This window comes from Babylonia areolata, chromosome 17, assembly GCF_041734735.1.
Source record: "Babylonia areolata isolate BAREFJ2019XMU chromosome 17, ASM4173473v1, whole genome shotgun sequence".
NCBI lineage: Eukaryota > Metazoa > Mollusca > Gastropoda > Neogastropoda > Buccinidae > Babylonia > Babylonia areolata.
This window is the reverse complement of record NC_134892.1, coordinates 3,588,943-3,610,250: the sequence shown is the minus strand read 5'-3', so window position 1 is coordinate 3,610,250 and position 21,308 is coordinate 3,588,943. Positions and strand designations below refer to the sequence as shown.

At 45.6% G+C, this 21,308-nt stretch overlaps 1 protein-coding gene across 3 annotated transcripts in view; it reads right to left on the bottom strand.

Moving 5' to 3' along the window:
* Positions 1 to 14,983, bottom strand: part of LOC143291588 (uncharacterized) — a 21,088-nt gene extending 6,105 nt beyond the window's left edge. Inside the window, exons 1-5 of one of the 3 annotated variants that reach the window (XM_076601522.1) lie at positions 13,415 to 14,983; positions 7,725 to 12,121; positions 5,081 to 6,559; positions 4,004 to 4,129; positions 3,439 to 3,534 (exon numbers count right to left, since the gene is read on the bottom strand). In XM_076601522.1, the coding sequence (XP_076457637.1) occupies positions 3,439 to 3,534; positions 4,004 to 4,129; positions 5,081 to 6,559; positions 7,725 to 12,121; positions 13,415 to 13,599 (6,283 nt within the window). In that variant the 5' untranslated portion in view covers positions 13,600 to 14,983. Of the gene's footprint in view, positions 1 to 3,438; positions 3,535 to 4,003; positions 4,130 to 5,076; positions 6,560 to 7,724; positions 12,122 to 13,414 lie in introns of those variants that run through there. The other 2 variants (XM_076601525.1, XM_076601523.1) reach the window with 2 other exon arrangements.
* Positions 14,984 to 21,308: the final 6,325 nt, after the last annotated feature.

Below are 21,308 nucleotides of genomic sequence, written 5' to 3'. Positions count from 1 at the left end.
AGGCCCAAATACACATAAACGCACACAAGCCCCCCCCCCCCCCCACCCCCCCCCCACCCCTTTTGTTGTTGTTTGAGACATGAAGGTGGCAGAATGGTTAAAACACTCCTCTCTGTGCCAATACAGTGTTCGTGAGAGTCTGGGTTCGAATCCCGCTCTCACCCGTTCTCCCAAGTTTGAGTGGAAAATCAGACTGAGCGTCTATAGGCATTCGGATGAGACGATAAACCGAGGTCCCGTGTGCAACACGCACTTGTCGCACTGAAAAAAAACAACAACAACATGGTAACATCAGCGCCGTCCTCTGGCAAGATTCTGTTGAAGAAATCCACTCTGGTAGGCACACAAATATAAGTTGTTTATTATTATTATTATTATTATTATCATATGCATGCACTCGAAGCCTGACTGGCGAGTTTTTGTTGTTGTTGTGTGTGTGTGTGTGTGTGTGTGTGTGTGTGTGTGTGTGTGTGTCGTGGAATCTGCGAAAATGCGTGTGTGTGGAAGGGGCGGGGGAGGGGGGAGTGCAGGGTAATTTGGGAGATGGTGTGTGTGTGTGTGTGTGTGTGTGTGTGTGTGTGTGTGTGTGTGTGTGTGTGTGTCGGGGCTCGTGTAAGTTATGTGTATTTGGGCCTGTGCACTTTTGTTTGTGCTTTCATATTTGTGAAACTGAATGTTTGTTGCAGACATAGATAAATCAGCTCAATTCTTTACTGTTGTACACACAAACTGAAACACTTAACTACAGCAACACTTTTTAGTTACATCATAGCAGCATGATCAAGACACAGTAAGCCCTAATAACAGCAGCACGGATCTACGCAAAAGAAACAAAAATGTCAGTTCACTTGAACTTAAATCAAGTTCATCTGTTGAAGGACAGCATCACTGAACTGGCTTTAGTCGTACGCCCGCAGAAACGGAGAGGGTGGAAACGGGAGGAGGGACTGTGGGCGAGGGCGTTGGAAAATATGGGGGTCGGGGAAAGGAGTGGGAGTGAGGGAGTTTGGAACAGACAGGGATGAAGTGGGACGACGAAAAGTGAATCCTGGAGTCCCGTTGGGGTGGCAGTCAGGGAGAACCAACAGGAAGAATCACAGGGAACAAATCTGTAACAACTCCCATATCTCTGTAGATTACGCTTTAAGATTTGAAAGAGTACCCCCCCCCCCCCCCTTCCTGGAATGATACGGAATGCACTAAGGAAATAATTGGTTATCTTATCATATACGGTCAATTTCACACAATGCTACGAACGCCAAAAGTACATGAAATGTTTATGATTTATCCAGTAATTAAAGAGTTAAACTCGCATGCAATCCGAAAGAGACATTTACCCTAACTGACAAAAATGTCGGTATCAATCCTTGTGGTTTCAAACTACCGAAACAAAACTCAGTGAGCCCACATTGCAATCTACCAATCACATTTCAAATACCACACAAACGTTTTGGAAATCTTAGGCTGCAGTTGGACACAGTTCACAAAGGAAATGGATCAGAAACAACTCGAGCTGAATACATAGCAAAACAACCCTAAACACAACCTTATCAATTATCCCAACATAAATATCTAGAAATGAATACTGGATTTAAAAGATTTCCGTTAAAACAATCCCAAAAATGCAAACAAATGCCACAAGTTACGACACTAACACCACGAGGACAAACTAACTATACAACTCCCCCCTCACCTGTCACCAGGCAGGAATCAGGCTCACCACTAGCCCGGGAGAGAACACGAAACACAGATCCACACAGGCAGAAGGGGGTCACACCAGAACCGAATCCCACGACTGTCCAAGAGGGCACCCAACAGCTCACTTGCTGGAACGGCGACCCTTCTCCTTCCAAAGCTCGGCACCAAAGGCAAAGCCAAACTCTTCCTTCACAACGACGTTAACTCTGAACTCATCTCAAGAGTTCAGAGCGAGAAGGACTAAGGACATGTCACACACATCACGACAGATTCACGTGCTTCAGTTCGGAACAGAAATGAGCATACGAGAGAACGATAGAGCAAAAGGGGGAGAGAGGAGGGAGAAAGGTAGAGGGAAAAGGAGAGGAGGGGAAGGGAGAGAGAGGAGAGGGGAAAGGGAGACGAACACACGAACACACGCACAACTGAATGCCACGAGCCGTGACAATTTATTATCGTGGAGTGATGGCCGAGAGGTAACGCGTCCGCCTTGGAAGCGAGAGAATCTGAGCGCGATGGTTCGAATCACGGCTCAGCCGCCGATATTTTCTCCCCCTCCACTAGACCTTGAGTGGTGGTCTGGGCGCTAGTCATTCGGATGAGACGATAAACCGAGGTCCCGTGTGCTGCATGCACTTAGCGCACGTAAAAGAACCCACGGCAACAAAAGGGTTGTTCCTGGCAAAATTCTGTAGAAAAATCCACTTCGATAGGAAAAACAAATAAAACTGCACGCAGGAAAAAAACAAAAACAAAAAATGGGTGGCGCTGTAGTGTAGCGATGCGCTCTCCCTGGGGAGAGCAGCCCGAATTTCACACAGAGAAATCTGTTGTGATAAAAAAGAGAAATACAATAAATTGTCTTTTTATTCTATTTTCTTTTTTTCTTTAAAAAAACAACTAATTTTATTCTATTTTATTTCATTTATTTCATTATCATTGTATTTTTAACTACCTATGTATTTATCTATCCATTATCTATCTATCTATCTATCAAACACCGAAGTCCTGACTCGCGCTGGCCTCCCGACCATGTATACCATGCTGAGACAGCGTCAGCTTCACTGGCTGGGCCACGTTCGCCGCATGGAAGATGGTCGCATCCCAAAAGACATCCTTTATGGAGAGCTCGCCACAGGGCTGAGAAGCATCGGCCGCCCACAGCTGAGATACAAAGACGTTTGCAAACGTGACATGAAGACGCTTGAGATCAACACTGAGTCCTGGGAAGACCTTGCAGATGACCGCAACAGCTGGAGAAGCACTCTCAAGAATCAGCTACAGATTGGTGAGGACAAACTGTCAGCAAAAGCGAGCTCGCAGAAAAGGGATGGCAGCCAACAGACCAGCATCAGCTTACACATGTGACCGCTGCGACAGAGACTCTCTCTCGCATCGGTCTCTACAGTCACAGGCGACGCTGCTTGGTCCAAGCAGACAGCCCAATTAGACATTAGGTCGGATATACTCTATCCATGGTCAGCCATGACCGAAGGAGGCTAACTACTATTACTACTACTACTACTACTTGTTTTATTTCATCATTATTTCTGTCTTTCTTTTTTTCTTCCTTTTTTTTTCAAGGCCTGAATAAGCGCGTTGGGTTACGCTGCTGGTCAGGCATCTGCTTGGCAGATGTGGTGTAGCGTATATGGATTTGTCCGAACGCAGTGACGCCTCCTTGAGCTACTGATACTGATACTGCTGTTTACCTTGGTTACCAAAGATAGTCACACTCACCTTGTCCACACTGAGGACCGGTATAACCAGGGAGGCACACACACTGGCCCTGCTTGCAGCTACCTCCATGCAGACAGCGCGGAGAGCATTCCTTCACTGCACACACACACACACACACACACACACACACACACACACACATAGTGTGGAGTGATGGCCTAGAGATAACGCATCCACCTGGGAAGCGAGAGAATCTGAGCGCGATGGTTCGAATCACGGCTCAGTCGCCGGTATTTTCTCCCCCTCCACTAGACCTTGAGTGGAGGTCTGGAGGCTAGTCATTCGGATGAGACGATAAACTGAGGTCCCGTGTGCAACATGCACTTAGCGCACGCAAAAGAACCCACGGCAACAAAAGGGTTGTCCGTGGCAAAATTCTGTAGAAAAATCCACTTTGGTAGGAAAAACAAATAAAACTGTACGCAGGAAAAAAAAAAAAAGGAAAAAAAAAGGGTGGCGCTCTCTGTGTAGCGACGCGCTCTGCCTGGGGAGAGCAGCCCAAATTTCACACAGAGAAATCTGTTGAGACAAAAAAAGAGAATTACAAATACAAATAGAGTCTCACCGTGACAAGTGCGGCCGTCCGAGTTCAGTGTGGCGTTCTGAGGACACGTGCACCGGAAGCTGCCGAACGAATTGTGACAGCCATGTTCGCAATACCCAAATGGCAGCTTCTTGCATTCATCAATATCTGATGGAAAAAGAATAACCAAGAAATTAATATAGTAATGTTATTATTAAAAAGAATGATACATTTAAAAAAGGTTAACTTCTGCTGTTTCGTTATTAGCAGGGTGATGACAATTATGACTCTGTGGAGAAAACATGCACTGGAGTTCTAATTATCGCACATGTTTGATCATAACTATTTCCTATCAATCAGTCAGTCTGTCAGTCAATCAATTTGTGAAACAAACAAAGAAACGAAACTCAGTCAATTAACCAGGAAAGAAATTGCTAGGATGGACAGCACGCAGTGGGTTATAGCTTTCTTCTTGTGTGGACAAGAATAAGTTACTTTTCGTTTTTCGCTGTTTGATGAAATAAACAACCATTCATAATTTCTGTGCACAGCGTGAAATGTGCACATTTAATGTTTACAGACGTTTAAAAGAGATCTAATGTATGTTAGGCCAATTTGTCAGGCTATCTATCGGTTCTTTTAAATTTCTGTTTTATCTATTCAAGGAGGAAAGAATTATATTTGAGGGATGGTACGAGAGACGGTGCTAGAGGAAATAAACTTATGATTTACAAGAGAAGAGTGAGATACTCTGTGCATGTGCGTGCGCGCGCGCGCGTGTGTGTGTGTGATGGAGGGAAAGACACACACACACACACACACACACACACAGTGAGAGAGACAGACAGACAGACAGACAGGCAGAGACAGAGAGAGAGAGGCAGACAGACAGACACACAGAGACAGACAGACAGAGACAGAGAGAGAGAGAGAGAGAGAGAGAGAATCAATCTTTTTTTTTTCTTTCTACCAACAGTGGAGATGTTATCACACTGGCTGACTTACAGACAGAGAAAGATAAATCACTAAAAATCAATACCAATGAACACAGCCTTATGAAAAAGAATCCAGTTAACTTCTACACTTAAAAGTGCCCGACACAAACAATCCCATACAGACCCTCCTGGCAGGCTGTTCCAGTTACTCCCGCGGGACAGACACACCGCCCTTCCACGCACCTCCCTCCGTTTGCGCACCGAGGCTGACACCCTTGAAGGGCCTCTTCTCGGAATTGTCTGCAGCTCATTGGTCCTGACTGGTTCCCTTTCGGGCAGCCGCCTGGACAAGGTTTGTTCTCCTGTATGGTGCACGAGGGAACGGGTTCGTTTACGTCATTCTGACAAGATATTATGACGTCATTCTGCAGCTTGCACACCGGCTCAGCTTCCTCGTTTATCACGTGATAACCTTGTTCACAAGGAACGAGAACTCCGTACAGGCTTCCTTTCTTACAGAGGACGCGGTTTCCATAGCGTTTGGTGAAACTGCTGTCCCTGCAAATGTTAGTGGAGGATTTGACGGGAAAACAAGAAAAGTGCCCCTTTCGTTTAGTCAGAAAGAACCCCGCCGGACAAGCTAGAGGCGAGAACTGTTTCTTGCACGTGAAACCGAAAGACGACGCGTGAGGCTTGTATCCGTCTTTGCACAGCCGTCCGTTCCTGTCCAGCTGCCGACAGAAGGAGCGGTCCCGGTAAGTGAGAAGAACCTGCCCTGCAAGACATATCTGTCCCCTGTCTCCCACCCTCCTTTGGCAGAAATAGCCAGCGCTGGTTTTCTTCAGCTCCATACCCGAGGAGCATTTCAAGCTGGCTTCGCTTCTCCTGACACAGCCCAGTTCTCCAGAGGCCAGCTTCACGGCCACGAAGCCCGGGGAACACCGAGGCAGGGCGGACCCCGAGGAGGGACGCTCGCCGCCCGTAGCTCCCTTCGCGCTGTCCAGACAGAAGAAGCCGGACGAGGTCTGCGTCAGGATCTGTCCGTCCGTGCAGTCGTAGTAGCCCAGCACGTTGATGGCGGTGTTGGGCTGGTTGTGGTGACACACCGTGCCCGTGATGGTTCTCACCGGGGTCTGCCCCGCAGGGCACGGCGCGTCGCCCCGCGTGAAGACTGAGTGGGGCCGGCACTGGTAGCCTCCCTTGTGCCGCATTAACGCCTGGCCTTCGGGGCACGTGGGCCGGTTGTGATGCAGCCCTGCTGGGAAACCACACGCCTCTCCGCTGACAGTGCTGACCGCGGTCATCCCCTCCGGGCACCGGACCCTGTTGACGTCCTCCCCAGGACCGTGTTCTCGGACCGGGGTGACGTCAGTGGGGGAGGGTGTCTGCGGTGACGTTGTGCTGGTGAAGGACCCCCCAGCACGCAGGCAGTGCACGCCAGCTGACGACTCCACGGGCGTCATCCCAGGTGGGCAGAGGCGATCAGAAGAGGGCGGGGTTAAGGTGGGGGCCAAACGCTCCGGTAGGCACACGGGACCTTGCCTGGAGGGGTAGGCTTTTTGTCCCTGGGGGCACTCTTCCAGTGTGGGGGTTGTTGAAGGGGAAGGACGTTCAGCAGGTGACCGGCAGGTGTACTGACCTCCTTGTTTGACAGACACCTGCCCTGTGACACACAATCCACCCGACAGTTTGCAAAGGTCTGAAAACAATTATGTTGATATTTCCACCATCCTGATGGTGGCAGAAAAACACAGATTTCCCTTCCTTTTCGTCCTCCATCCTTCAACACAGATCATGCATCACCAGTTGTGACAGCATAACAGAAAACTGTTTTCGTGGTCTACACACACACACACACACACACACACACACACACACACACAACACAACACAACACAACACAAAACACACACACACACACACACACACACACACACACACACACACACACCATATATTTTGGTCATACATTTTAACACACGAGATCTTACAATGAAACATTGTATTTTTATTTGCATTTGTATTACTCTTTTGTCACAACAGATTTCCCTGTGTGAAATTCGCGCTGCTCTCCCCATGGACAGCACGCCGCTACACTGAGAGCTCTTCCCCCATTTTTTCTTCTTTTTTCTGCCTGAAATTTTATTTGTTTTCCTATCGAAGTGGATTTTTCTACAGAATTTTGCCAGGGACAACCCTTTTGGTGCCATGGGTTCTTTTACGAGTGCTACGTGCATGCTGCACACTGAACCTCGGTTTATCGTCTCATCCGAATGACTAGCGTCCAGACCACCATTCAAGGTCTAGTGGAGGGGGAGAAAATACTGGCGACCATGGGACTGGAACCAGCGCATTCAGATTCTCTCGCTTCCTACGCGGATGCGTTACCTCTTGGCCAACACTTCACACTGGAACCCTCTGCACGTTCATGTGGCTGCCAGCACTCCCATTCCCATGTGGAAACAGAACCGAATTCCATTGTAACAGACAGAACTGAATTCAAAGGACAGAACTGAATTTTTCATTTTATTGTAAAAGACAGAACTAAATTCCATTGTGAATAGTTTTTTTAAATGTGTGTGTGTGTGTGTGTGTGTGTGTGTGTGTGTGTGTGTGTGTGTGTGTGAGAGAGAGAGAGAGAGAGAGTGTGTGTGTGTGTGTGTGTGTGACGCGTGCGTGCGTACGTGCGTGCATGCGTGTGTGTTTGTGTGTGTGTGTGTGTGTGTGTGTGTGTGAGAGAGAGAGAGAGAGAGAGAGAGAGAGAGAGATTGAAAGAAACATACAGACAGACATGCAGACAGACAGACAGAGAATCATGACCTCCATACCTGGCTCACAAGGCTGGCCCGGAGTCACACGAGCGAAGGACGCTATGAATGGTTCACACACGATGGACTGGGCCCTGAACACTCTCCTGTGACCAGGGGGGCAGCCGGACTTCAGAGGGTGCGCACTCGGCTTTGGGCTCAGTGCCTTGCGACGGGCAGCAGCTCGTGAGTTCTTCTCACTGATCTTTGGCTCCTTTCTGCACTGCTGGTCACTGCAGGGAGTTGTGACGTCATATGGTGTGTCTGACGTCACTAAGGGAACCGATTGAGATGGGATTTCGTTTTGGCCCCTGCTTTGCGATTTCCAATCTTTGAGAACAGGTTTAGGAATGTGCATCGGGTTTTCTTTTGGTTTTACTTCAGGTGAGCTATCGTTGGGTTTTGTGGTGTGACTCTGTTCGGGGAATCTGTCTACAGGCGCGTGACTGAAAGGTTCAGCAGCCGTCACGCCGTCCAGAGGCGCATGATGAAAAGGTTCCGGTTCTGATTCCTCTCTTGCGGACTGTACCGGGGGCATATGTTTTCTTGGGGGAGGGGGCAGCAGGATGGGTCTCCGGTGGAAACGGATGTCCAGGTCGATGATTTGGTGATTGGGGAACGTCTTTCTGGCGTCCTTCTCCCGCGACTCTTGTGAGTGCTCAGAATGTTCGTCAGCTTCTTCACCCGTTTGTTCGTATCTTTGTTCTTCGTAGGAACTGACTGGGTCATGGCGTTCCTCTGGTGGAAGATTTCGATTACTTGGGTCGTATTCCTTCTTGGGGGATTTCCTCTTTGAAATTCTGAAGTCGGCGTTGTCGTTGTCAGGCATGTTAACGTCTTCAACGACAATTCCAGAAATTGGAAGGTTGTTGTCGTCATTCATCATTCCACTGTTTGCCGGTGGCTTTTCAAGGCTCACGCTCACTGGATCCTTAGCAATAAAAGGCTTTTCGAACTTCGTAGAACGATGTGGACCAGGTCTTGAACTGTTTCGTTGATGCCTGCCCTCAACAGATTTTCCTTTTGTGGAAGAAAGCAGAGAGTGACCGGACTTGCCCAATTCCTTTGATAATTCAGTTCGTTTGATGAAATCTTCAGCAGTAGTGTGGAAATTCTGTTGTGAATGCTCAGCTAAATCATGCTTATTAGAAGACACCACATCTTGGTCAGAGGGATCCAGTTCTGATGTGGGCTTTCCTGACTTGGATGACGCTGTTGTCATGGAGATGGGTATGTTGAGAGGAGTTTTGCTGAACAACTTCTGACCCAGGGTGGTGGGATCAGAAGCTGGTGGTAAGTGTGTTACATCTGTAGAACTAGCTGTTGATGGAGTTCCAGAAGAAACAGAAACTGCTGGCAGATGTGTTACATCTGTAGAACTAGCTGTTGATGGAGGTCCAGAAGAAACAGAAACTGCTGGCAGATGTGTTACATCTGTAGAACTAGCTGTTGATGGAGTTCCAGAAGAAACAGAAACTGCTCGTAGGTGTGTTACATCTGTAGAACTAGCTGTTGATGGAGTTCCAGAAGAAACAGAAACTGAAAACTGGCTGTGTGGTTCAGACGAGGGCATAAGCGACGGCAAAGGTTCTTTCCCTGAGTGTTTGTGTGGGAAAGTGCTTTCTGAGGTAAACATTGTATCAGCATGAGATCTCGATACGGACTTCTTTTCCATGGACAAGGACTTTTGCATTGCTTTGGAATGACGCGCTGGAATTTTGTTTCTCTGGATTTTCCGAGGTGAGGGGGCGTTATTTTTAACTGCAGCGGAATTGTCAGGAGATGATGATGTTGTAAAAGGCAGCTGTGTGTTCATCCTTGGTTTACGTGGAGATTTCTTCATTTGTCCCATTCGCCTGGCTGCAAGGGATCTAAGCAGTGTTCTTATTCTTGGATCTTTGAGATATGCACGTAAATTGTGATTTCGTTTGGTTTTGAAGATTGCATGAGTTTTCTTTGAAGTAGAGGGTAGGACTTTGTGGTGACTGGTCGTTCCGTCTTGTTTATATGGCAGAATGTTAGTAGGTTTGCGTTTGTCTGAAATCTCCTTTCTTTGCTTGCCTGGCAGAGTCTTTGTAGGTTTGTGTTCATCTGAATCCGATCGTTTTTCTTCTTCGTGCTCTTGATCTGTCGTTCTGATGTCATTTTGTGGTGAGTCAGATTGGAAACCTTCGTCTTGATACATCAGAGACGCATCGAGTTTTCCTGACGGAATTTTCTTGGCCTCAGTTTTTGCCACGGCATTGACAGTTGGGATTATTTTAGACACTTTGTTCTTGGAGGTTGACGTTGAAACACTTTTTGGTGCAGCTTTGGTGACCAGAGACAGTCCTGTGTTAGAGGAGGATGACGCATTACCCATGGTTCTGTTTTGATCAAGACCTTTGTTATCCTTTCTTGTTTCTTTATTGTTCCCGGCCACCAGATTGAGAGGTTTCTTTTGATCAGGGAGGGTACGTTTAGAAACCGTGTCACTAGAGGGGCTAGGCTTGCTAGTTGTGGTTACAGAGCGGTTGCTGTTATGAACTGTAGCAGGCTTTTTCCACACTTGCTGACGCGATCTGTGATTCATCCGACGACGACGATTTATAAACAGTGAGTGACGTCTGGACACCCACTGCTGATAACTGAACTGTCTGTGATGCTCTGGTCTTCTCTGTCCAACTCTGGAATATGGGTGCCTGCGTGTATCTTTGACAGAGAGACGAGGGTGAGAGTAGTGGAATGGTCGTCTTTGCCTGATGCCTGCGTAACCATCGTTCTGGTTCGATTTTCTCCTGGGACGCTGAGTTACAGGCTCAGACTGGTGAGATATTGTAGTGCGGCCGTTATTCGTGTTGGTGTGTTTTTGAGGAATGTGGGCTCTGAACGTGGAATTTGACTTTTGCCCCTGTGTCGTGCTGTTTGACTGTTGCCCCTGTGTCGTGCTGTTTGACTGTTGCCGCTGTGTCGTGCTGTTTGACTGTTGCCGCTGTGTCGTGCTGTTTGACTGTTGCCGCTGTGTCGTGCTGTTTGACTGTTGCCCCTGTATCGTGCTGTTTGACTGTTGCCCCTGTGTCGTGCTGTTTGACTGTTGCCGCTGTGTCGTGCTGTTCGTGCTGTTTGACTGTTGCCCCTGTGTCGTGCTGTTTGACTGTTGCCCCTGTGTCGTGCTGTTTGACTGTTGCCCCTGTGTCGTGCTGTTTGACTGTTGCCCCTGTATCGTGCTGTGTTTCTCATTGCTCACCAGTCTTTGATCACTGTTCTGACTGTCTCGTTTCCCCATGTCCACTGCCTCCCGTGGCCTCTCTTCTTCTCGTACATTTTTTGTATTATTATCTGGTTTGAAAAATGGCTGAGGCTTAGGTGGTCTATCTTTCTCTTGTGTTTTTCTTGTATTATTATCTTGTCTGAAAGCTGGCTGGTGTGTTCTATGTTCTTGTCGCTGCAACAAGAGCTGGCGACGTCTCTGGATGTTTCGGTAGTATTCTGTCTGTGTGGCGTGCTGCTGTGATCTCATGACAGTTGTGAGGTACTGGAGTCTCTGACGCATCGTAGCGTTGTGAGGACTTGGATTTGTAGAGAGATCACCTCTGGCTCCTGGGGGTCCGGGTCTTCCTGATACTGGAGTCATTCTGTGTCTTGAAGCTGGACGTTGTGAGACCTGTCCCTGGAGTGGTGGTGCACGTGCGCTGTGTGTTACTGTCCTGTGACCACGTTGTCTGGTGTTGTAAGGTCTTCGCTGATGTAGCAGCTGATGGTGTGGACGTGTGTTGGGTCTGTAGCCTGAAAGGCTGTAAGGTCCTCTTACATGTCTTCCATGGACACTTCTGCCTGGTTGGCGCTGTCTCCGGGTCATGGAGAAGGTCTTTCTGTGTGGTGGTACAAGTCTCCAGTGCACTGGGGGACGCCGCGATCCTGAATGACTTCCCAACCCACCGTCTGTCCCAGAGTCTGAAACGGCCTTTGACCCTTTGAATTGCTGACGAGAGTTCACAGCAGCACGTCGAGCATTGTGAAGACGCAGGCCAGTGACGGGGCTTTGACCTCTGGATCTGGATCCGTGATGGAGAGCTGCAGAGCTGTGTGGGATTGTCCTCCATCCTCGGTACCTGTTCCCAGACCTCACCACAGCGTTCACACCGGCAACAGAACCACCCTGAGCACCAGCTCCGGATCCACGACCTCTGTATCTCACCAGCTTCGTCTGGACGTCAGCAGGCGATTTCCTGCTGCCCCGAGGTTTTGCACGTGACCTTGTGACGTCGTGGGAGTCTGGAAAAGTTCTCTTCGCGCCGGCTGGTCTCTTCCGAGATGATGCGGAGGCCGTGTGGTTGGCAGGGAAATGCGGGAGAACAGGTGTGATGCACAGGTGTCGTCTGCTCAGCCTCCATCCCGGACAGCAGCGGTTCCGGTACACCCCGCACACGTTGGGTCCTCTGCGGAAGAAGCAAAGTGCCTGTTGGTTTCTTTCGGTTCACATCTTCATATGTCTGCTGTGCGTTTGATTTCATTTTGCCACTGCTGTGTTATCTAGTCTTTTCAGTGCTTATCCACCACAGAGGAGTAAGAGAGAGAGGCGGGGAATGGGGGGTGGGGGGGGTGAGATTGAGATGGTTTATTCATAAGGCCATGGCCCCTCGGAAGGGGATGTGCATGGACATATCAAAAATGTATTCAAATATTTGTTACATGTGCACATCGTCTTTTACATGCTTAGAGAGAGACAGACAGACATACAGAGACAGAGAGAATCATCGAACGAAATTTTATTCCAAGAGGGTAAAGGAATAAGCACAATGTGCTTGTTTTCATTCGGCCATCTGGGCACAGAAAATTGAAGATGGAAGAGACAGAAAGACGGAGAGACAGACAGACAGACGAAGACAGTACATGCATGCATGAATGTGTGCATTCCAATGTTACAGTATTTCATCCTCAGATTGCATGGCCATGGTCCTATGTTTTGACAGGGGCACTTTATGCTAAATTTGACCAGCTACAACACAGAAGACTCCTGACCTTCACTACACGTGCAACGTGTACATTTTTATTTTGGTTTAGTTTTTGCGGGAGGGGGGGGGAGTATGTCTTGACAAGAATATCACACTCTAAAGAACAAGAATAGAGTAAAATGCCAAGCAATACAAAACGATGCAATTGGCATCATACACGAGGTTACCTGCCGGATGGTTTGAGATCACTGGAGAATCGTTCTGTGTGCCTCAAGTTTTGATCTGCCTTGAATTTCATCTCAGTCCACAGAATCAACACGCCATCTAAATTTCAGTAGTCACGAGCACCCCAAGCAAATGTTCTGCCATCAGCACAAAGATGGTCGCGCGCTGGCGTGCGTGTGTGTGTGTGTGTGTGTGTGTGTGTGTGTGTGTGTGTGTGTTGGTGCGTGTGTGTCTATGTGTGCTTGTGAATATTTTTTCTTTGTGTGTGTGTGAGTGCGTGTGCGTGTGTGTGTGTGTGTGTGTGTGTGTGTGTGTGCATGTGTGTGTGCCTGCATGAATGCATGAATGTGCGCGTGCTTGTGTGTGTGTGTGCATGTGTGTGTGCCTGCATGCATGAATGTGCGCGTGCTTGTGTGTGTGTGTGTGTGTGTTCCAGTGTGTACACTGTCTGTGTACGCATGCGTGCCTGCATGTGTGTATGTGGGTGTGCTTGTACTTGTGAGAGAGAGAGAGAGAGACAGACAGACAGACAGACAGACAGAAGCAGTTCACCTGATGACAGGACGCCTGGCCCCTGACAGCCGATCTCCACTGATTCCAGACGGGACCACGCCCACCCCCACCCCCACCACAACCACCCCTACCGCCCACCACACTGCCAGCGTCCGCAGTTTGATCATCATCATCAGTGCCGGGCGTCGTTCCCCAGCAGGTCCTGGTCTGCCTCTCTGTGTCATCTGGTGTGAGGGCACTGGTTGACTGACTGACTGACTGGCCGACGGACCGACTGACTCAAAACGTGCACAGTTTAGCTCCCTATACGTCCCTTGCAAACATCTGGAAGCAGTTTTCCAACATTGTTGTCAACACATCAGTCTTTTTTGTTGTTGTTGTCCTTTTTTTTTTCTTTTTTTTTTTTTTTTTTTTTTTCTTTTTTTTTATTATTAAAGGGAATGTTGTTTTTTTCTGAAGCACTGTGTGTGTTGTGTTCCTAAATCTATCGTTTTCAAAGCGTATGACAATAATGGCCACAGACTGGTACACTTAAAATATATATATTTATAGCCTCGAGCACTGGGCCCGAGCACATTCTGGACCAACTCAGCCAAGAATTGTGTGTGTGACATTGAACAAACTGTTTCAGTAAACTTTTATGCCTTGAGTTATGAGCATGAAATTGATGGAAGTAACATTTTGTATCCTCAGTCTGAGTCACGGGCACACTGACGTCCTACGTACTTATTGGCTAAATGGAACACGTGACTGCTGAAGATTGTGGAAAGAATTCGATAAAATCAAACAGTTTAGCTTCAAACTCTGGTCGCATATTTGACAAAGTGTGAAGTTTACTGATATTCATAACTTAAAACTCTGACCAGCACACACTCGAGGAACTGAAATTGTATTGTTGTTGTTTTTCTGCCTAACATTCTACACACATATAACAAATCTATAATTTATTTTCAGTCTGTCTGAACAACGGACACATTCGACAAACTTCCTGCTCTTAGAAATACAATGGCTTAAAACACTAGACACATATTCCAAAAGATGATTTTGCATTTAAAACGTTTTGTTTCGGGGACACAAAAACGTATGCCGGGCCTACCGAATTCTTAGCGTAAAACTGTGGCACAGATTCGACACTTTATTTGCATGTTTTCAGTCTCTTGTCCGGATGTTCCACATACTCGACTGTCATTTCCACTATCAGACAAAAATAAAATAAAATAAAATAAATAAATTAAAAAAAAAAAACAAACAAACAAACCAAAAAACAAAAAACAAAACAAAAATATGGTAATGAAATCCACCAACAATCACTGTACTTTCCGCCAAGGAATTTGAACACACACAGACATCTGCTCAGACTGACACACCTGTCCTGGAAGCAGGAGCCGTCTCATTAACTGAGCACGTGTGATTTTTCTGGCAAAGCGCTGGTCACCTGACATCATCCATGTGGTCAGTGGAGACTCACTCGGAAACATAGGCACCTTACTGTTCCAACAATGTTTTGCCTTCCGTGATGCCGATGAGAATTTTGTTTCTGTTTGGCAATGTCCTGTTTGCTTTGTCGAATGACATCGAACTCTCTCTCTCTCTCTCTCTCTCTCTCTCTCTCTCTCTCTCTCTCTCTCTCTCTCTCTCTCTCTCTCCCCTCCTCTCTCTCTGTCCAGGCTGTATTGATGTGTTGATGCCCCCCCCCCCGCGCCCCCCACACACCCCTTTTCTTTTTTTCTTTTCCCTTTCGAAGGCTGGATAAAAAAAAACAGTAAGCCGAAAACATTGTCCTGCTCACTCTGTTACCGTCAGAAAGTATAATCAATTCAATTCAGTTCAATTCAACTCAATTCTCTGTCTGTCTGTCTGTTTCCCTCTCTCTGTCTCTCCTATACATATCTGTCTGTCTGTCTGTCTGTCTCCCTCTCTCTGTCTCTCCTATGTGTCTGTCTGTCTCCGTCCCACTCACGCTCTCCCTGTTTCTGTGTGCAGTGTCTGTATGTCTATGGCTTTCTCGGTCTCTCCTCTCTCTCTCTCTGTGTTTATTAATGGAATGGTGAGGAGAGAAGAACGATAAGAAGAGAGAGAGAGAGTGAGAAAGAGAGCCGGAGAGAGAGAGAGGGAGAAAGAGAGAGAGTGAGAGAGAGACTGAGTGCCGTGAGAGAGAGGGAGAGAGAGAGGGGGAGAAAGAGAGAGAGAGAAGGCGCTGAGAGTGAGAGAGAGGGGGGGGGAGAGAGAGTGTGAAAGAGAGAGAGAGAGAGAGAAGGCGCTGAGAGAGAGAGAGTGAGAAGAGAGAGAGAGAGAAGGCGCTGAGAGGGAGAGAGAGTGAGAAGAGAGAGAGAGGGGGGGGGAGAGAGTGTGAAAGAGAGAAGGCGCTGAGAGGGAGAGAGGGAGAAAGAGAGAGAGAGAGAGAGAGAAGGCGCTGAGAGGGAGAGAGAGGAAGAAAGAGAGAGAGAAGGCGCTGAGAGTGAGAGAGTGAGAAAGAGAGAGAGAGAGAGAGACAGAGAGAGAGAGAGACAGAGAGAGAGAGAGAAGGCGCTGAGAGGGAGAGAGAGTGAGAAAGAGAGAGAAAGAGATAAGGCGCTGAGAGGGAGAGAGGAAGAAAGAGAGAGAGAAGGCGCTGAGAGGGAGAGAGGGAGAAAGAGAGAGAGAGAGAGAGAGAGAGAGACAGAGACAGAGAGACAGAGAGGGCGCTGAGACTGAGACCACCTAGGAAAGTGAGAGGGGGGGAGGAAAAAAGACAAAGTTAATCTTCTTCTTCGTTCATGGGCTGCAACTCCCACGTTCACTTGTATGTACACGAGTGGGCTTTTACGTGTATGACCGTTTTTACCCCGCCATGTGGGCAGACATACACTGTTTTCGGGGGTAGACAGCCGGAGAAATAAGTAGGGGTGTGCAAGTCTAGGAACATGTCTCCTGATGGCCAGACCTTTCGTGAGAACGCACTGGCACCACCAAACACTGCTTCGTCTCTCCATTGAAGCCTGCCGCCCACTCCTTTTCACAATCCCTTTGTTCTCGTGAGAAAAACACGGGCAACAGCTAAATAAAACTGACTGGAACTTTGTTATCTGTTAGTTCTTTATCGATTTGTCTTTATTTTTATTTCATTTTTATTTTTGGCTGTCCAATCACCTGCGCCGTTTCATTGGTATCACTCCCACGCCGCTCATTCAGAGTCCCCCATACATGGCCACACCCGGGTCCATCTGTCACAGTCCCAGCCGTCGGCAGTTCGCAGGGAACCATTGATGTTAGGTCGCCAGGAGGCCACACAGCAGAGGAGACCCTGCACTGCTGCTGAGTCACTTCGTTGGTGTTCATGGTGCCTGTTCTGATTTAACGTACTTAGGACACCACCTACTAAGCCCCCTACTAACGACAATAATGGCTTACTGAACGGTTAGTCGTGGAGCCGACACCGACGGAACACATTGGCAGGACTCACCCCAGGCACGGAAGTGGAGGGGTATAAATCAAATGAATAAACACACAAACAACAAAAATAAATAAATAATCAAACAGATGAATAAATATATAAATGAACAAATAAATAAATAAATAAATACATAGACTAGCATGAAGCACAAAGGCAGGCGCCTGTCCATCATCCGGGCATTTCCTGGGCATCCCGGTAACTCCAACAGGAAGCGTGGCGCAGTGTTTAATGAAACGCACGGTACCCACATGCTGCACGTTAAGCTGGCACCCATCCCCCACCCATCCCCTCCACCCCCCCCCCCCCCCCCCCCCCCTCGGTCCCAACCATCGTGTCAATGGTATGGAAGGGAAGAAGGGAGGCCGGCCGCGCGCCAGCAGGCCGCCATCTTGCTGGAGGCTACTGCCTGCCGCGATCGCCTCTCCCTCTCTCTGAGTCTGTCTAATTAAGCTGGCAAATCAGTTGTGGCTGAAAATTACCTTGATTTTAATGTCCCCTAACAACTGGACAAGAGAGAGAGAGAGAGAGAGAGAGGGGGGGGGCGGGGGGAGGTTACTCAGCTGTAAAATGATAACTGCGAAGAAAACTTACAGGAGGGAGGGGGGCAAAGAAAGAAAACGAGGTAAAGGTGATGGCACACACACACACACACACACACACACACACACACACACACGATGTATTTGGCTGTTGTTTTCTAGGTGTCTATTGTGGGGCCTCCAACCTCCTATTTTTCCAACTTTCTCCCCCCCCCCCCCCCCCCCCCCCCCTTTTTCTTTTCTGACTTTTAAAAAAAAGTCTTCTTTTATTTTCTTTCCTTTTACACCCATTCATGCACAGTTCTCAGTTTGTCTGCCTGTCTTTCTATTGATGGGCAACATTTGTCGACTAAACTGTGCGATTTGCTACATGAACTTTGTCAAAGACAAAGTTGTTTTTTTTTATATGAAAAAGTATTTTAATTTAAATTTTTTTTATTTATCTATTTTATTTTTAAATTATTCATTATTTATTCATTTCATTTCATTTCATCCTTATTTATCATTATTATTATTACTTTCTTTTTTTCATTTCTATTTTTTCTACTTTTATTCTTTATTATCATTATTTTACTATTATTCTTATTATCATATATAATTTTTAGTATTAATTTACTTTTTTTTTTCTCCTCAAGGCCTGACTAAGCGCGTTGGGTTACGCTGCTGGTCAGGCATCTGCTTGGCAGATGTGGTGTAGCGTATACGGATTTGTCCGAACGCAATGACGCCTTCTTGAGCTACTGAAACTGATACTGATGCTGTCTGAGACAAGTATTTGTTGCTTTTATTATTGATATTATTATTATTATTATATTGTTGTTATTATCATCATCATCACCATCAATTGTTGCTATTATCATTATCAACATTATTAATATTATACTTATCATTATTATTGGTCGTTATCATTATCATTATTATGGTCAAGACTAAGAGAGAGACGCGCAGATAGACACAGATAAACACAGAGAGAGAGAGATGTCAAAAATAAAAGATCGTTTTTGGGTATGTTTTCCAGCGTGCAGTTTTATCTCTTTTTCCTATCGAAGTGGACTTTTCTACAGAATTTTGCCAGGAACAACCCTTTTGTTGCCTGGGTTCTTTTACGTGCGCTAAGTGTGCACTGCACACGGGACATCGGTTTATCGTCTCATTCGAATGACTAGCGTCCACACCACCCCTCAAGGTCTAGTTGAGGGGGAGAAAATATCGGCGGCTGAGCCGTGATTCGAACCAGCGTCCTCAGATTCTCTCGCTTCCAAGATGGACGCGTTACCTCTATGCCATCACTCCATATATACACATGTATATATACACACGCATGTATACACATTTTTTAAAAAGAATGTATATATATAAGTTTATGCATGCATGTTATTAAAGTTGCAATCACCACATCAGAAACTATAGATGCAGTGTTGTGCATGAACTCTCTCTCTCTCTCTCTCTCTCTCTCTGCAGCTGGATATACTCCCTTTTTTCTTTTTTTCCTTTCCCCCTTTTTTCTCTTTTTTTTTCCTTCGGCAAAAGACAGAAATGAATTAGCTGACAGGGTTTTAAACAAAAATCTAATTGCATGCACATTTAGAATGGACACATTATCACTGTTTACAAGTGATGAAGTTGATTCACACACACACATACACACACACACACACATACACACACATATATATATACATACACATGTATGTATGTATATCATATTCACTTTCACAGCAAATATAATACATACACATATATGGACGTATATCATAAACACTTAATTTTTCACAGCAAATATAATACTTTCAAATCCGTTATCACGATTAATAAATTGTCATTTTTTTCCCATTCAGGTATCAACGTTTTGACTTATTTTCCATTAATTTTTTGTAGTAATTACAATCATTAATTAAATTTATTCAGGTCATGTTTACAAATGAAATGTATTTTTTCTATTTCGACCTTGCTTTTAGATAATTTCTGAAATGCGTGAAAATGTGGCAGATTTTCATTAAGTTTACATTTATAGATGAAAAACTTTGCAAAGCAGTATAATGAAATCAAATACCCTATCCGATTTATATTTTGGATCGTTTCCAAATAAAACAATTGATTCGTTCAATGTTATTTTTGAAACATTGACACAATAGCTACTTACATGTTCAAAGTGCTTCCAGAAAGGGTTAACATGTATACATCTCCAAAAGATACGTTCGAGACTATCTCTGTTCTCATTACAGAACGAACATCTGTCACTGGCCTCTATTTTCATTCTTGCTAAAACAATGTCGCTAAGATTCTGTGAACTAACCTGATTTGGAACCATTTCAACTTGACGTCTTAAAAGCATCTATACATCTGTATGTCTTTTTGCAAATTTATGTCTCTTTCCAATTTATTCGCCCACTGTTGACAGCGTTTTGGTTTGATTTCGTCATTAATAAGCACATCATCAAACTAGTTTCTTTATTCACAGACAGTAATAGCTTGAGATACCTTGGTAGAGTAGCTGCATTACCATTGTCAATATTAATGTCTAATTTATTAGTAAATTGCTTTGTTTTCTTAACTACAACGCATAACTTATAAAATGCGTGTTAACATTGTAAATTAGCTTTAAATTCGGTATACGATATATACGTCGCATCTGCTTTACAAATATCTTGTACAAAGCATACATTGTTTAAAATCCATTCATTTCGTCCTTGTACAGTGGAATTCAACTTAAAGTTATTATTAAAGAACAGTGGTTCTGCCAGAATATCAGCAGCATTTTGCGGTTAAAATTTATTTCCGTAACATCTATAGGCATCAAATACATCCTGTCAAAACTTGTTACCAACCTTCAGAGATTCTAGGAAATTTGGACCATTTTTTTCCATGTCTTTCAGTCTCGGGTATGATACATTTACTAGCGAAATCCATTTGTGCTTCCTTGTTTTTAATGTTCTAATCCAGCTCAACTTCAACGCTTTTAGAAAACTGTTCAGTTCTGGCAATCCAATACCACCGTGTATTATTCTCTTACATGCTGATTTTCTGTTGATTTTATCCTGTTTATTATCCCACACAAATCTTAAACATAACATCTGTAAATTTTTAATTTTTTTCATTGCTTCATCAGGAGGATTAGGTAGAATCATCCATAAGTAAACGAGTTTTGATAGATTTAATGTCTTGAAGACTGCTATTCTTCCTATAGGAGTCAGTATTCTCTTTACCCAAATTTTGTACCGATTTTTTACCTCCACAATTTTTTCATAATAACTTAATTCTGTAGAACATCGGATATCAATCGAGAACAATATGCACAACAAATTGAACTTTATGGGGTTCCATTCCATTTTGAGATTGGACATATATTTCTTTTTTTTTTTCTCTTTTTTTAATGACATCCAACAAATGAATCTATCTGCGACGGATAGATCGCAAAGATATATGTCATAATTATATATCGCACATACATCAGCTTACAAGAGAGAGCAATTCTGCCTCGGTCCCGCATTTCAGCATGAACGGAGAACACTTTACCATACACGTTATCTAATTGTATTGTATGGGTTTTTGTTGTTGTTGTTGTTTTTGTTTTTTGTTTTGTTTTTCGTTATTGTTTCTTTTCCCCACAACTGAAGAGATTGCTCTGTGTGGGAAACTCGGGGCGGCTCTCCTCGGGGATTACTTGTCACTGGCTAACTCCCCCCCCCCCCCACCCCCCTTTTGACCCCCTCACCCCTCACTTGTTCCTGCCACACACCCCCTCCCCCCCCCTCCCCCCTGTTTTTTTCTGTTCCGGCGCAAATGTAGTTTGTTTCACTGTCAGCGTGGGTGTTTTTTTTTGTTTTTTTTTGTTTTTTTCCCCGGACTTTCTTGGGTCGACCACCGTTTTATTATGTATATATATAAATTCATTATGACATTCAGAATAGATGGGAAAAAATGTGAACATAAACAATAACAGATGTAAGTGATTATGTTG